The 15000-nt window shown below is 45.7% G+C and overlaps 1 protein-coding gene across 6 annotated transcripts in view; it reads left to right on the top strand.

Moving 5' to 3' along the window:
- The window catches only part of epha3 (eph receptor A3), a 147491-nt gene that overhangs the window by 33107 nt on the left and 99384 nt on the right, over positions 1-15000 (top strand). For all 6 annotated transcript variants that reach the window (XM_080786346.1, XM_080786348.1, XM_080786345.1 and 3 more), the window contains exons 3-4: positions 1038-1297; positions 2866-3272. In XM_080786346.1, the coding sequence (XP_080642472.1) occupies positions 1038-1297; positions 2866-3272 (667 nt within the window). The remainder of the gene's footprint in view (positions 1-1037; positions 1298-2865; positions 3273-15000) is intronic.

Here is a 15000-nt window from a genome sequence, read left to right as displayed (position 1 = left end):
TCTTGGGAGGCTGAATGTCATCAAAAGCAGAATAAATAATGGACCTTTGATGTGAAAAGGGTTGAAAACCACTGTTGTACTTCATCGTACAAGAGCCGTTGCACACAAGACGTGAGAATAGCTGATCCACAACCTCACAAGGGCTATTTTCTAAAATGTATGAAAACTAAAATAAATTAAATAAGGAAGGGTTTTGGACATGCAAGGTTTCCCCCCCGCCTGGACCGGGACTGTGTGTTTAGTATGCAGCTCCAGTAGACTGTGTGTCTAAATAATTAAACTGTGATGCTCAACGGCTCAACACAAGTTCATGCTTATTTTATTTTTCCCTTTTCTCCGGCTTTCTCACAATCCTTTTCCTCCCCCCTCCCTCCCTCCCCCCTGCCTCCCTCCCCACTTTCTCTCCCGTCCATGCCTCGCTCCTTTCACCCCTCCCTACATCCCTCTTTTCTTTCCTTCTTTTCCCACCTCCCCATCCCTTCATCTTTCCTCCCTCTTTTCCTCTCGTTTCTCTCTCATCCCTCCTCCTCTCCCTCTGTCCCTCTTTCCCTCTCTTTTGTTTTCCCTCTTTACATTCCCTGTCTTTTCCGTCTTATCCATTCCCCCTACAATTCTTTCTTTCTTTCTTTCTTTCCAAAGATTAAAGGGATAGTTCAGATTTTTTGAACTTAAGCTGTACTACTTCAACGTAGGAGTTGAGACTTTACATTGAGTTGGTTTAAAAGAACCTCATAAATCAAATTTATAAGGTGATAGCTAAATGAGTGTGTCGTTTACATAATGAGCCGACTAAAATAATCATTAGTTGCACCCCTACTACACGCCCGTTCATTAATTTAGTTTTAACTATTTAGGATGCGGTGATTAATGCGGCTTGTTTTCAATGTGTTGTTTTTTTTGTACGTGCGGAGAAGTCGAGGGGCATCAACGCAAGCGTATTTACGTGAGCGCGGTCCCGTCGATCCAGACGACAACATCTGTGTTAATGGATGCCCGTCTGAAAGTAACCCTGTCTCTTTCCTCTCCTCTGTCCTCAGTGGGAGGAGATCAGTGGCGTGGACGAGCACTACACGCCCATCCGGACCTTCCAGGTGTGCAACGTGATGGAGTACAGCCAGAACAACTGGCTGCGGACCAACTGGATCGCGCGCCGAACCGCCCACAAGGTCTACGTGGAGCTCAAGTTCACGCTGCGCGACTGCAACTCCATCCCGCTGGTCCTCGGCACCTGCAAGGAGACGTTCAACCTACTGTACCAGGAGAGTGACGAGGACCCCGGAGACCAGGGACACTTCAGGTGTTTACGCTTATTATTATTATTATTGTTACAAACCTGCATCTCCCGTCGGTCGGTTGGTCGGTCACGCCTCCATATATGGTCACGCCTCGTGACATCACGCCTCCATATATGGTCACGCCTCGTGGCATCACGCCTCCATATATGGTCATGCCTCGTGGCATCACGCCTCCATATATGGTCACGCCTCGTGACATCACGCCTCCATATATGGTCACGCCTCTTGACATCACGCCTCCATATATGTTCACGACTCGTGGCATCACGCCTCCATATATGGTCACGCCTCGTGACATCACGCCTCCATATATGTTCACGCCTCGTGGCATCACGCCTCCATATATGGTCACGCCTCGTGACATCACGCCTCCATATATGTTCACGCCTCGTGGCATCACGCCTCCATATATGTTCACGCCTCGTGACATCACGCCTCCATATATGGTCACGCCTCGTGGCATCACGCCTCCATATATGGTCACGCCACGCCTCCATATATGGTCACGCCTCGTGACATCACGCCTCCATATATGGTCACGCCTCGTGGCATCACGCCTCGTGACATCACGCCTCCATATATGGTCACACCTCTAGACATTACGCCTCGTGACACGTCACGCCACCATATATGGCCGTCTCCATATATGAAGATCACAACACTGACCTCATCAAACCCTGGGTAGCCCTTAGAGTATATATACAATAGAGAAGGCACCCAGAGGAAACCCTGAGGCGAAATGGACATAGTGGCCGAATTTGTCATTGCAGCTCGAGCCAGCGCTGCTCCGTTGACTATCATTGCGCATGTTCATGTGATTGAGGCCATAACACGTGAACGAATGTTTCATACGTGAACGCGCACAGGCGGCACAATGATAGTCAACGGCAGCGCGTTCATGTGTTTGAGGCAAATCCATCCCAGAATGCACTCTGTTCCTACCAGGAAGGAGGAGTGAAATCGCCTCATGCGCTTTTGAGCAACTTAATGCAAGTGGATGGGAGGAGAACTCGGGTGTCTTCTCTATACTCTATGGGGTAGCCATGCATGGAGAAGACTGTATCATCACCTAGATCTGCATATCTCTGCTGTCAGGAAGAAACCACCTAACTCCAAAGTGTACATTTTTCAGGAAATTAAGAAAACCTTATATTTTTAAAACGAAGCACTACTGCCTCATCAAAGTTGGTGTTGTGACTTTATATATTGTCAATTACTTGCATGAGAGGGAGAGAGGTGGTGGAGTTAGTTGCTTTAGCAGACAGTTTGAGGGTCCAATAGGTTTTGTCCAAAGCGTCTTTTACTACTTTCCATTGGTTCAATATTTTCTAAACAACACACAGAGGTAAATGTTGTTCAATGGCACTGATTTATGCAAAGAAATATATCAAAAACCTCAAAAATAGATTTAGGAGATTTCTTCCCGACAGCAACGATATATGGAGCCGGCCAGCAACTCTACATCTGACCTCAAACCTCATGTGCTTACCCTCTATTCTATTCTATAGTTTTAGTTATTTTGTTTAGCTTTGAGAGTTAACCCTCGACAACCCTTTTTTTTCCTCCGCAGGGAGCACCAGTTCACCAAGATCGACACCATCGCAGCCGACGAGAGCTTCACGCAGATGGACCTGGGCGACCGCATCCTCAAGCTGAACACGGAGGTGCGCGAGGTGGGCCCCATCACGCGCCGCGGCTTCTACCTGGCCTTCCAGGACGTGGGCGCCTGCGTGGCGCTGGTGTCCGTGCGCGTCTACTTCAAGAAGTGCCCGCGCACCGTGCGCAACCTGGCCACCTTCCCCGACACGGTGCCCACGGACTCACAGTCCCTGGTGGAGGTGAAGGGCGCATGTGTCAACCACTCCAAGGAGGAGGAGCCACCGCGCATGTACTGCAGCACGGAGGGGGAGTGGCTCGTGCCCATCGGGAGGTGCCGCTGTGACGCCGGCTACGAGGAACGCAGCAGCGCCTGTCAAAGTAAGAGTTTGCTTTTTTAGGGGGGGGTTATTCTTTCACGGCCATGTTTCAAATCACGTTATTTATACAGCAGATTTTTAACTGTCGAGATTGACCAAAGTGTCACGGTCAGATCAAAGCATCAACAATCATGTATGCATGTGCACCCACATGTGCCATTGAGCCAATTCAGTAGATTGTCAGAACATTGTCAGTGAGAAAGTGGGGCATTTGCCAAGGTTGTATATGTTAATTCTATTCAGATTCCCTGACTAGATAGTGTTCCTCTGCTGGACACTTCATTTCAGTAGCAAGGAGAATAATTATTAGCAAGGCTAAGTGAATCAAACCTGCAGGGAAAGTGTGAAGAGTTGGAATGGAATGTCTGTAGCATCAAAACACAATTGAAATAAAATGAGTATAGTAGCCTCAATAGTGCTCAAAGGCCATTGAAATCTAAAACTCAATGGACTGGGCACTTCTGATGGCAAATGGCTGTTCCAGAGAGTTGGGGCTTCGCTCTCCTCTGGATCTCAGCCTAGTTGTGGGAACGGTCGAGAGGAGCTGGTTGGCATGTTTGATTTGTTCTTTGTGGCTCAGAGCTCAGAGCCCATAAAGTCCTAACATCTCCTTCCCGGGGCCAAGAGGGGAATTTTTCTTTTAGGCTTTAGTGGTTATAAGATGTTTGACTTGAGTGTCCCTTTCCCGTGCGGCGCACCCACGTTTGAATACCATGCCATGACTCGTGGTGCGTTTGGGTTTCCCACTGGGTGGTTGAGTGTGGTCAAACACGCCTGCACACCTCAGACGTCGGTTACATTATGAAAATCACATAACAGTTGTTTGTGTGAAATTCACGCAACGTTGGTATTCTTCGATTGGAAGTGCAATACATTCTGTACTCCTTCTGACGTCGGAACCTTTCTTCGTAAGGGGAGGTTGATGCAACTACAAACCGTCATTCCGAGCTTTCAGGCGGGTGGTCTCAGAGCGTATTCTCGGAACTCCTTCCAGATGTCCTCCTGACGCTTCGCCCGTCCGAACCCCGCCGTCAGACTGAGTATGTGTTGCGCTCGGAAACATGGCAGACTGCATATTATGTGTATTGTGGATCACACCTTGGATGAAAAGATGTGTCATCATATGTGCCTGCACGCAATCTGCAGCTTGTGTGTGTATGCAATGCATGTGTTTTGCAGTTGCATCACTGTCTTACAAGTGTTGGCGGATGTGTGCTTGCTTCCATCCGTGTGTGTGTGTGTGTGTGTGTGTGTGTGTGTGTGTGTGTGTGTTGTGTGTGTTGTGTCACCTCATCAGCTGGCCTACGGGGAGGAATTTGGGAAGTGTGGTGGTCAGGATGGGGTTAATGGGGTGAGAGGTCAACGAGAGGAGAGTTTGGGGGGTGGAGGGGGGAAGGGAAGGTTGATGGAGTGTTTTGGACCAGGGTGTTGGTGATAAGTAACCCAATGTGAAACCGGCCTCACTCACACACACGTCTGTCTGTCTGTTTTCAAACAAGCTCAACGCTCTTCTCGCCCCATCTCTTTGTGTCTTTCGCCCATGTGTTACATTTTGTCACTGTCGGGTGAAAACCGTGTATGTCCAAAACCTTTCCAGAAATGGATTTTTTTAAATTAGTGTCTCTCTAGTTTGTATTTGTTAATACAATTGGTTTTAGTCAGCATACAGTAGCTTACCGGTAATCAGTGAAAACGAATAATTTTCATCCTAGACGAAATCATGTCTAAGATGTCTTCCAGACTGGCCTTTCACTCTGTCTGTCGCTTTACTCTCGTACTTAATTAGCAGGTCGCTCTGTCTCTCTCCTCTCCTCTGCTCCCCTGGGCCCTGCCCCGGTGTTAATTAAAGATCAAAGAACAGTCACTCCCAGGTCCTGCCCCCTGCCGCCCCTGCAGGGAAAACCCTCTGTCTCTGCCACCCCCTCCCATCCCGGGCCAGGGGCCCCCCTTCCCATCCCAGGCCAGGGGCCCCCCAGGCCCGACTCACCACCCTCCAGACAACAGAGAGAGACATGGAGAGAGTCTCTGCCACAGCTGTTGGCTTGAAGAGCTTGTGTAGCTCCTAGAATATAATATTCAGAATGCCTTCACCACTGCTGGGGCTCTCAGAATGAGCTGTTGGTATTTGGGGGGCGGTTAGAGGAGTTACTCCTCGGGTTTAGAGAGGGTTTCATGAGGCTGAGGAATGTAGAAAAACATATTGTTGCACGATACAGTCATCATTGATTCCTCGACGGGTTTTTTAAATCTCTGAAATAATCAGATCTTGGAACAAATCGGGACCATAAGAAAAAAGGAAAGTCGGAATTGGACCAAATTGTCACGGGTCCACTCGGGCTCTGTGCCGTCACTTGAAAGAAAAATCTCAGAACCGGTCAGAATCTGATAAAATTTCACAGGTCCATTTCGCGTTCGGTTCCTTTCAAATGTTTTACCCGTGAAGAGCTACAACAGAGTATAGGGCCTAAATGGAAGACTGCAAGGACTTTTTGGAATAAGTAATAATACTGTACTCTGTTGCTGTTTTTACATTTATGTCTAATAAACTATTCAATCAAATTCAATCAATCAAAGGTCGGTCATCGGTGTCCGACTTTTCAGAACGAGACACAAATGTTGAGATCTCCACACACGCACAGTACGTGGTTCAAAGCTGACTCACGGAAATCAATTTCTATGCGGCTTCAAGGTGTTCAGTTGTGGTAAAAAAAAATCACAATCTATTCTAGATTCAGATACTATTCAGATACTATGTTCTATATGTTTTTGCTACCAGCGAGAGACTTTAAGAGAGTTTTTTGTCAAGAACTTTGAGGTTGTCTGTTTAAAGCCACAGTAGTTGGGTCCAGGTGCCACATTGTGAATGTAGTAATGTTTTCTATCATCCATCGTCTGGCCCAAAATCGCTGATGGACGATATATTCGCGTCGGCAACGCGTTGTGAACACGCAGACCCGCCCGTCTCTGCAGCGCCGTTCACAACGCGCTGAGAGCTTGTAGATCTGTCTGTTTTTGCAGCGCGGTGTCAGGGTTCGTTCACGTTGTCAATAACAAAATAACCTAGATTATAGGCGGACATGTTGATGTTCAATCAGTGCGTTGAATCAGCAGCAACAAGCTAATACCAACCTGTTAGCTTAGCTTGTTTCTAACGATTTGTTACTCTTTTTTTTCCTGACTTCACGGGTCATGCATTGGGTTGTGATGAGACACGAGACAGCAGTGTGCATTCTGGTGTGACTGTATTATTACTATTATTAAACTGCATGGGTCCGGAGAATAAACAACATGTACAGTAGCCTCCCTCGGTCCCAGCCTTTCTCAGCCAGAGTGAGCATGACTTCGCCCGTTCCCCGATGCTGCTGCTGGGATTCTGGGAGCATACCATTATAACGGGAGGAGGGGGTTTCCATCCGGCCGCTGGTACGACTTTGCTGGCCCAAATATAATAACGCAGATAAATCGCCTACATTTTCTGCGATAGACTCATCCAATCCACGATTGCCGATTTATATTCGTATCGTCACCCAACCCTAAAGTGAGAATCCTGATCTCAATTATTGTGAAGCAAAATCAAGATTCACATTTAAACAAGAATCGTGCAACACTAACATTTCCAATCTGGTCAAAAATATGAACACAGACGAGTGAGTGACCACCTCCCCATCCCCCTCTCCGTATGGCGGGTCTGAGGGCTTTGTGTGAATGTTTCTATGTATTTGACAATCTCTTATTAGTTTCAGAGAGGGACTAATGGACTCTAATAAGGTCTTATGTTACCCCGGAGTGGGACAGCTGCACCAGCAGCCCCCAACCCGAGCACCTCCACCCACACCAGACCCCCCCCCCCCACACACACACACACACGCGCACGCACACACGCACGCACGCACGCACGCACGCACGCACGCACCTCGTTCTCCAGGCCCTGTGATGGGCCCCAGCACGCATCTCGTTCTCCAGGCCCTGTGATGGCCCCCAGCACGCACCTCGTTCTCCAGGCCCTGTGATATCCCCATTGGCCCCCAGCACGCACCTCGTTCTCCAGGCCCTGTGATGGCCTCTAGTACGCACCTCGTTCTCCAGGCCCTATATGATGGTTCCCTTCGCCCATATTTTTTTGTAAAGTCTTTGTATGGTATTAACGGGCAAATCGCGTACATTCACGCTTTATGTTTATTAATAAAATTTGTAATTAGAGAATATTTGAACATATTTGAAAAGGTTTGAAATTTTTCACCTGTAATGACCTAATTAATGGTGGTTTATATGTCCAAAACTTGTTCTTTTCAGATTCAAATTCTAAACTTTTGGTTGACACTGTAGTGTATGATCAAGTGGCGAGTTAATTTACGAAAACAAAAACAGTTAAAATATGGAGATGAGACTTCTTCTTCCCGACAGCGACGGAATATGGACAGAAGGTTGCGTGTGAGACGTGGCGGGACACACTGCCGTGTGTGTGCGTTGTGACTCACTGCACTAAATATTTCATCCACTGGTTTCCCTGTGAAGACGACACAATACAACATCTTCCATTTACCTTTCAACCTGGGGGAGGGAGGGGGAGGGAGGGGGAGAGGGAGAGAGAGAGAGAGGGGGAGAGAGAGAGAAAGAGAGAGATGTCTTTGTTGACATAGCGCCCAAAGTGCATTCAAGTGATTTAGCAGTGTGTCGTATCATGTTATTTATGATGATTATCTTCTTACATATCTGTGTGAATGCATGTGCATTTATGCTGCGTTCGTGTGTGCGTGTGACCATGCGTGCACTTGCGTGTGGCCGCAAGTATTCGTGCAAACGGGAGGGTTCGTCTTTATAGTGGTGCTGAGGAAGAGTGTGTGTGTGTGTGTGTGTGTGTGTCTGTAAGAGAGAGAGAGAGAGAGAGAGAGAGTGTGTGAGTGATAGTTCTTCTTGTGATTTATAAAACACACACTATTGTCTCTGCTGTTGTTTTTGTTTGTCCTACATATTAAAACACTGTGTGCCGAAATCAATATAACTTCAATTTCAACTGTAGGACTACATACCTCCATTACATGTTCATAATAAGAACAGCCATCTTCATTAAAAACTCAAACCCTATCCTAGATTTTGTCAGGGCTGTCACAAATACGAATGGTACTTAATGATTAATTGTCACACACATAATTGCGATTAATGATTTATTTTAATTTTAAATTTATGCATTGAACATCGGAATGTTACAATTTGTACTTCTGTTTGCCTCTCAGGCCTCGTAATCAGAGATTGCACAGGGCAGATGTGACAAATTGTATACAAATAAATCATTGTTTTTTTATAATAAAAATAATGTTTTCTTTCCAAAGAAATTACAAAATAGTAAGCTTGTAGATCTGCTATTTCTGCTATTAAAAAAAATAAGTTTGATAATGTATGGAAATTTGTCGACATGGAAATGATTGACAATTTTGTAAAAATAATTGTGATTGGGCCATTATATAATAATTGTGACAGGCCTGGACTTCGCTGAACTGCGGTCCCACAGGGTTCTGTATTCGGTCCCCTCATTTTCTTCCCCTCTACACCAAATATGTCGGCCGAAAACAGCCCATGCACAGGTTGTGATGCATTGTGAGGTTTATAGATCTGCTATTCTCTCCTCATTTTGAGTATCAGTACTTTACTGTAGTATTTTTTAATTTTGGATACTTGTGACTTTTATTCCACTATACATTTTAAAGACAACTATTGTACTTTTGACTCCACTACACCTTCTAGGGAGGGTAAAAATTGTGAATTAACCACGTAAGCCGCATGATTTTCAAATAGCAAAAATATCAGATTGATGCCATGCAATGTGTTATGAGCTTATAGATCTGCTATTTTTGCTGTCTGTATTTTCTTTTTGGAATATCAAAATGTCAATACAGCAGTGCATTGATATATAACATAATTTGTACTTTTGAATCCTATTCCTATAATTTCAAAACCATTTTGAATACTTCAACTCCAAGTACACATTTGATTTGACAGAGCAACTCTGACTTGTCGTTAGGTAATGTGCAATGTGACACACGACGACAGGTGAAGTCAGTGAATGTGCCACGGAGGTATGCGACGGTCACGCATGTATTTCAGCGTCGAGAGTATCATTTTGATATTCAGTTTCTAGCACTACAGGCCATCCGCAAGTAGGGAGTTAAAGCGGTTATGTTTCTGCGATGCTATCACGATATGATGGATGCTGTGCTGAAACAATACTGTCACTGTGCAAAAACCATTACGTTACAAGTGGAAAAAAGAAAAACAGATCCAAAGTAGTTATTATTTAGACACAAGCTCACTTGTTAATATACATGTCATTCAGTATTTATAAAAACCTAGATAGACACTTGCATTATTTTCACAACTTTTGTGAGACACACTTTTTTTATTATTGTTTTTATTTGTATTGAATACTTTATTAACACAATTATTAACAGAACGGGTAGTACATACAGGATAACGCAAACCGCAATACGGAAACACAACATCTCTCACCAGGACGGAGACAAACAGTAACTCAGGAGTGTTTTCTGGAGGTTGGGTGTGAGCGGTACGCTGTATACAGTACAGTACGCAGTCCGAGAGCGGTCCGAGAGAGGGACAGGAATGTGTAAGCGGACGAGGCGCGGGTACGAATGGACGCGTCCGTCATCGCGGCTTATTGCGTGTTGTTGTGGTGTGCGAGCGAGCCTTTTCCATGCAGAGGAGGAGGAGGAGGAGGAGGAGACGGGCCCTCTGGCCTGATCTGCTGTGGAGCCCGCAGGGCTTTCATCTGTCATTCCAACGGACTGCAGCAGGTGAACCCGCTCCTATCTGCCATCAGTGTGAAATTCCTGCTCGGACCCCTAATTTGATCCTAAAACAGCAAGGCGGATATATGTCCTCTCCCAAGTGTGTGTGTGTGTGTGTGTGTGTGTGTGTGTGTGTGTGTGTGTGTGTGTGTGTGTGTGTGTGTGTGCGCGCGCGCAGGGTACCATAAGTATAGTACAACTTCAGAAACGGCCATTGGGAGGGTCCATTGTCTTGTTGTTATGGTTAAAATATAATTTGACAAGATTAGAGTTATGTCTGATATGCTTTTGTGTCAAGCGCAGATCATATCGGATCTACAAGCTCATATAGATCGGCTAATATAGGTATTTTTTGGCTTCAGGGTTAAAATCCTATATTTAATATTGGCAAGAAATTGTAAAAAATAGCATTCATGAAACTTCAAATGTTGAGGTCCTCACAAGTATAGTTGTGTGTGTGTGTGTGTGTGTGTGTGTGTGTGTGTGTGTGTTTGTGTGTGTTTGTGTGTGTGTGTGTTTGTGTGTGTGTGTGTGTGTGTGTGTGTGTGTGTCAGTGCCAATTTCCACTCATGTGTACATGTGTGTGAGTGTAATGAGCACTAAGGGGCCGGTAAGTATGTGGATTGTGTGTCTTGATAAATCCACGAAGAATGTAAACCTGCCGTCTCACTGCGACCGACAGCTGCCTGCGCGCACACACACACACACACACACACACACACACACACACACACTGTATGTACACATACCACACACACAATTCTTTCTCACCGCGTCTGTCCGTTGCCTCTATTTGTCTGTCTGTCTGTCTGCAGGGTGTGGCTGCAAATGATCAATTCATGTTTGAGCCGATGAGGATCTATAGCAGCAAGTTGAGTTTCTAGGGTGGTATTGTATTGACGAACAGATACTTTTAACAGTCGGAGGTGTTCGTTCAGAAATGCTATACTTCAGCGGAAAATGATCCCCCCTGAGTTTATTTAACTAGAGGTTCAGACCAATACGGGGCCCTCACATCTAGAGTTCTGGCTCTTATGCGGCCCTCACACCTACGTACGTCGCAATGCCAATCCCACTGATATGCCCATAGTTGGAGATCTTTCAGTCCTTGTCCCCTTTATGACCATATATGGAGATCTCTGTATCTGTCAGTCCGTGCAGCGCCTTGTGACCTTGTAGATCTGCTATTTGTGGTTAATGTCCCCCCTCCCGGAATGGTTAGGTATAAAGCTATTTATTTAGCTATTTATTTAGAAACAGAAGTTCTCTCAGGTTTTCCTTGTAACATACTGTAATATTTCCATAAATGGTTTTGTAAGGTAACAATGCATTTCTGGGGTGTCGGCATGTCATAGTAGGTGCATGATAATAGGCACATACAGTACAGTACATATGAAGTATACATTTCATATCCTACATCAGTTCACTCCTTTCAAGGCAGACATAATGTAAACTGTATTTTGTGTTTGTGTGTCACATAAGCTCTGTGTCACAGTGAATGGTGGAGTTTATGTGCGTGCGTGCGTGCGTGAGCAGCAGCTAAATCACTTTAGGCGCAGAGTGCAGAGCGACGTAAAACACTGGACATGTCAGAGTCACGCATAGTAGAGCTTTGAACCCACAGCCAAGACCATGGGGAGGGGGGGGGGGGAAGGTAGGAAGGAAGGGAGGAAGGGAGCAGCGAGGACGGACAAAGTGCATGGCATCATTTCAGTAGTCAGTGGTTTTTCAGACGGACAGTAGAAGTCAGTGGTTTTTCAGACAGACAGTAGAAGTCAGTGGTTTTTCAGACGGACAGTAGAAGTCAGTGGTTTTTCAGACAGACAGTAGAAGTCAGTGGTTTTTCAGACGGACAGTAGAAGTCAGTGGTTTTTCAGACAGACAGTAGAAGTCAGTGGTTTTTCAGACGGACAGTAGAAGTCAGTGGTTTTTCAGACAGACAGTATATAAGTCAGTGGTTTTTATGCCAAAGACCCCTCTCAATTGACCCTTCTATTATCTGATGTACAAAATGGCAGGCTCTGCTATATCTGGAAAACCTTTTTTATGCATTTTGATAACTTGTGAAATGACATTCTGCATAATGCGTACTTTTACTTTTGCTGCTTTTATCCTTTTAACTCGAGTATATTTTGAATAGCGAGTGTTCGCTTGTACCAGGGTGTTTCTACACTGCGGTGTTGATACTTTTACCACCACGCCATATACACAGCCAGTGCGTGTATGGATCAAATCCCATGGCTGTGTGAATTTCAATGCGTCATTGCAACATGAGAAAACACAGCAGTTTTTTTTTTCTTCTTTTTTTTTGCTGTGGTGTGTGTTTTATTTTCATTTATTTTTTTCTGGGCTGTGTGTGGATTCCCACTGTGCAGCTTCGCCGTGGGAGGAAGACATTGTTTGTTTGTGTTGGTCACTACATGACTGCTAGACTAACCACAACATTCATCTTACTGACACGCACGCATGCACACACTCACGCACACACCCACACACACGTCTCTCTAACTCACAACGACAGAATTTCTGACCCAGTAACAGAGCTTGTTCGGTGGGTAATGTTTCTTGCAACTCCCTTCCAGTCGGCCAAGTGTGTGTGTGTGTGTGTGTGTGTGTGTGTATGTGTGTGTTATTGGTGTACTGGTGTACGAATAGTACCGCTGTGTTGCATCAGTCTCTGCTGCCTGTGTTGCTTTGGGGAACAGAGCAGACATGATTACAGCAGAGGAGACCAACAGATCCATGAAGAGAACCCAGAAAAATGTTTGGTGCCCGTACTATACTACTGTACTGTAGCCTGCTGTGCTGTGCTGTCCATCCATCCATCTTCAACCGCTTATCCGTAGTCGGGTCGCGGGGGCAACAGCTCCACCAGAGTGCTCCAGACTTCCCTCTGCAGAGCAACATTAGTGACTTCCTCCTGGGGGATTCCGAGATGTTCCAAGGCCAGTGAGTCGATGTGTTTCCTCCAACTGCGCCTTGGTCTGCCCCGGGTCTCCTCCCAGTGGGACGTGCGTCGAGGACCTCCCTAGGGAGGCGCCCGAGAGGCATCCTAACCAGATGCCCGAACCACCTCAGCTGGTTCCTTTCCAGGCGAAGGAGCAGCGGTTCTCCCCCGAGTCTCTCTCGTGTGACTGAACTTCTCACCCTATCTCTAAGGGAGATGCCAGCCACCCGTCGAAGAAAACTTGGCCGCTTGTATTCGCGACCTTATTCTTTCGGTCATGACCCACACTTCATGACCATAGGTGAGAGTAGGAACGAAGATTGCTCGGTAGACGGAGAGCTTTGCCTTCTGGCTCAAGCTGTGCTGTGCTGTGCTGTGCTGTGCTGTGCTGATCTGAGCTGAGCTGAGCTGAGCTGTGCTGTGCTGTGCTGTGCTGTGCTGTGCTGTGCTGTGCTGTGCTGATCTGAGCTGAGCTGTGCTGTGCTGTGCTGTGCTGTGCTGAGCTGAGCTGAGCTGTGCTGTGCTGTGCTGTGCTGTGCTGTGCTGTGCTGTGCTGTGCTGTGCTGTGCTGTGCTGTGCTGTGCTGTATATGGATCCTGTAGGATTTGAACGATTCTGGTTCCTTAACGATTCCCTCTTAATGCTTCCATTCCTTAACGGTTCCTTGTCACAATTCCTGTAGGGCAGTAGTTTTCCATTATTTATTTGGCATTTGAGCCACGCCCGCAGACCACCATTTGATGATATTTAGCCTCTCCCAAAACGAAAGAATATTTAGTTGTCATAATATTTTGTCCACATGTCCATGCTGTATCGATGTCGGCACCATTAGGAGAGACAACGGGCACGTGCTGATGAAAATACATTCTTAATGGTGTAGACATGCCCATGCCTTTCATTTATCCTGTGAGTTCGGACACTAATCCATGTTTCCAGGAGGATGCTCCTGAAAAGCTTTCCCGATTCTGTCTCGACTGAAAATGCCTCCAGTACGTTCCAGGGCTGCTGTGTGATTGCATGCGTGTTTTGTTTACCCTCGATCGATGTTGTGCGAATCCAATGTGGATCACTGTTGCTTCGAGCGAGTACAGCGCAGAGAGACTGGTAGCTTCAAATATTGATGCACATTGTTTGTGTGCATGCAGTAGTGGAAGAGGTACTCGCATGCATTCTTACTTATGTAAAATACTACAACCTATACAAATACTATGGCAATTCAAAATGCACTTGAGTGAAAGTACAAAAGTAATGGCATCAAAATTTGTACTTAAAGTACCAAAAGTAAAAGTACGCAGAATGTCCCATTTAAAGTTATATATTGTTTTTAATAGCCGCTCTACAAGCTCACAATGTACATTAATGATCATTAATAATCAGAATCTAGTGACTTGTAAGCAAGGTTTTCAATTGTGAAGTAATACTGCAGTAAAATAAAAAATACCTATACCGTATTACACTACTTTACACCACTGTTTGCATGTATCAAGTGCATGAATCAAGTGCAGTTTGTTTTGTCTTGCGTCGGGTTGTGTGTGTGTAAGTGCATCTGTGTGTGATTTCCGTGCGCTTTTAGGCTTCCGCACTCTATATAATACTACCCCGCTGAAAAGCACCACCGCTCGCTTCTCTCTAGCCCAAATAATTCCAGACCCTGCGGTGCAGTTTGACTTTTCAGAATCCTCCATAACCTTGATGCACGGAGAGGGGGGAGAAAAACACAGCAAGCTAATTAAAGCATGGAGACGAGAAAAGGCCCACAGCTATGAGAGGGAGAGAGGGGGGGGGGGGGGGATAAGAAACTGAGAAATTGAGATAGAACAGTGATAGACAGAGGGAGACAGACAGACATATTGTTGCTGTCATGCAGAAACCTAGTATATCCATATGTTTTATTTTGTTTATTATTTTACTTTTTCTTATAGGTAGTCCACCCACATTTAGTTTAGTTTAGTTTAGTTTTAACACTGCAGTGGTGTGACTTC

The sequence above is a fragment of the Protomyctophum bolini genome, assembly GCF_963924005.1.
Source record: "Protomyctophum bolini genome assembly, chromosome: 16".
NCBI lineage: Eukaryota > Metazoa > Chordata > Actinopteri > Myctophiformes > Myctophidae > Protomyctophum > Protomyctophum bolini.
This window is presented reverse-complemented; position numbering and strand designations above follow the sequence as displayed.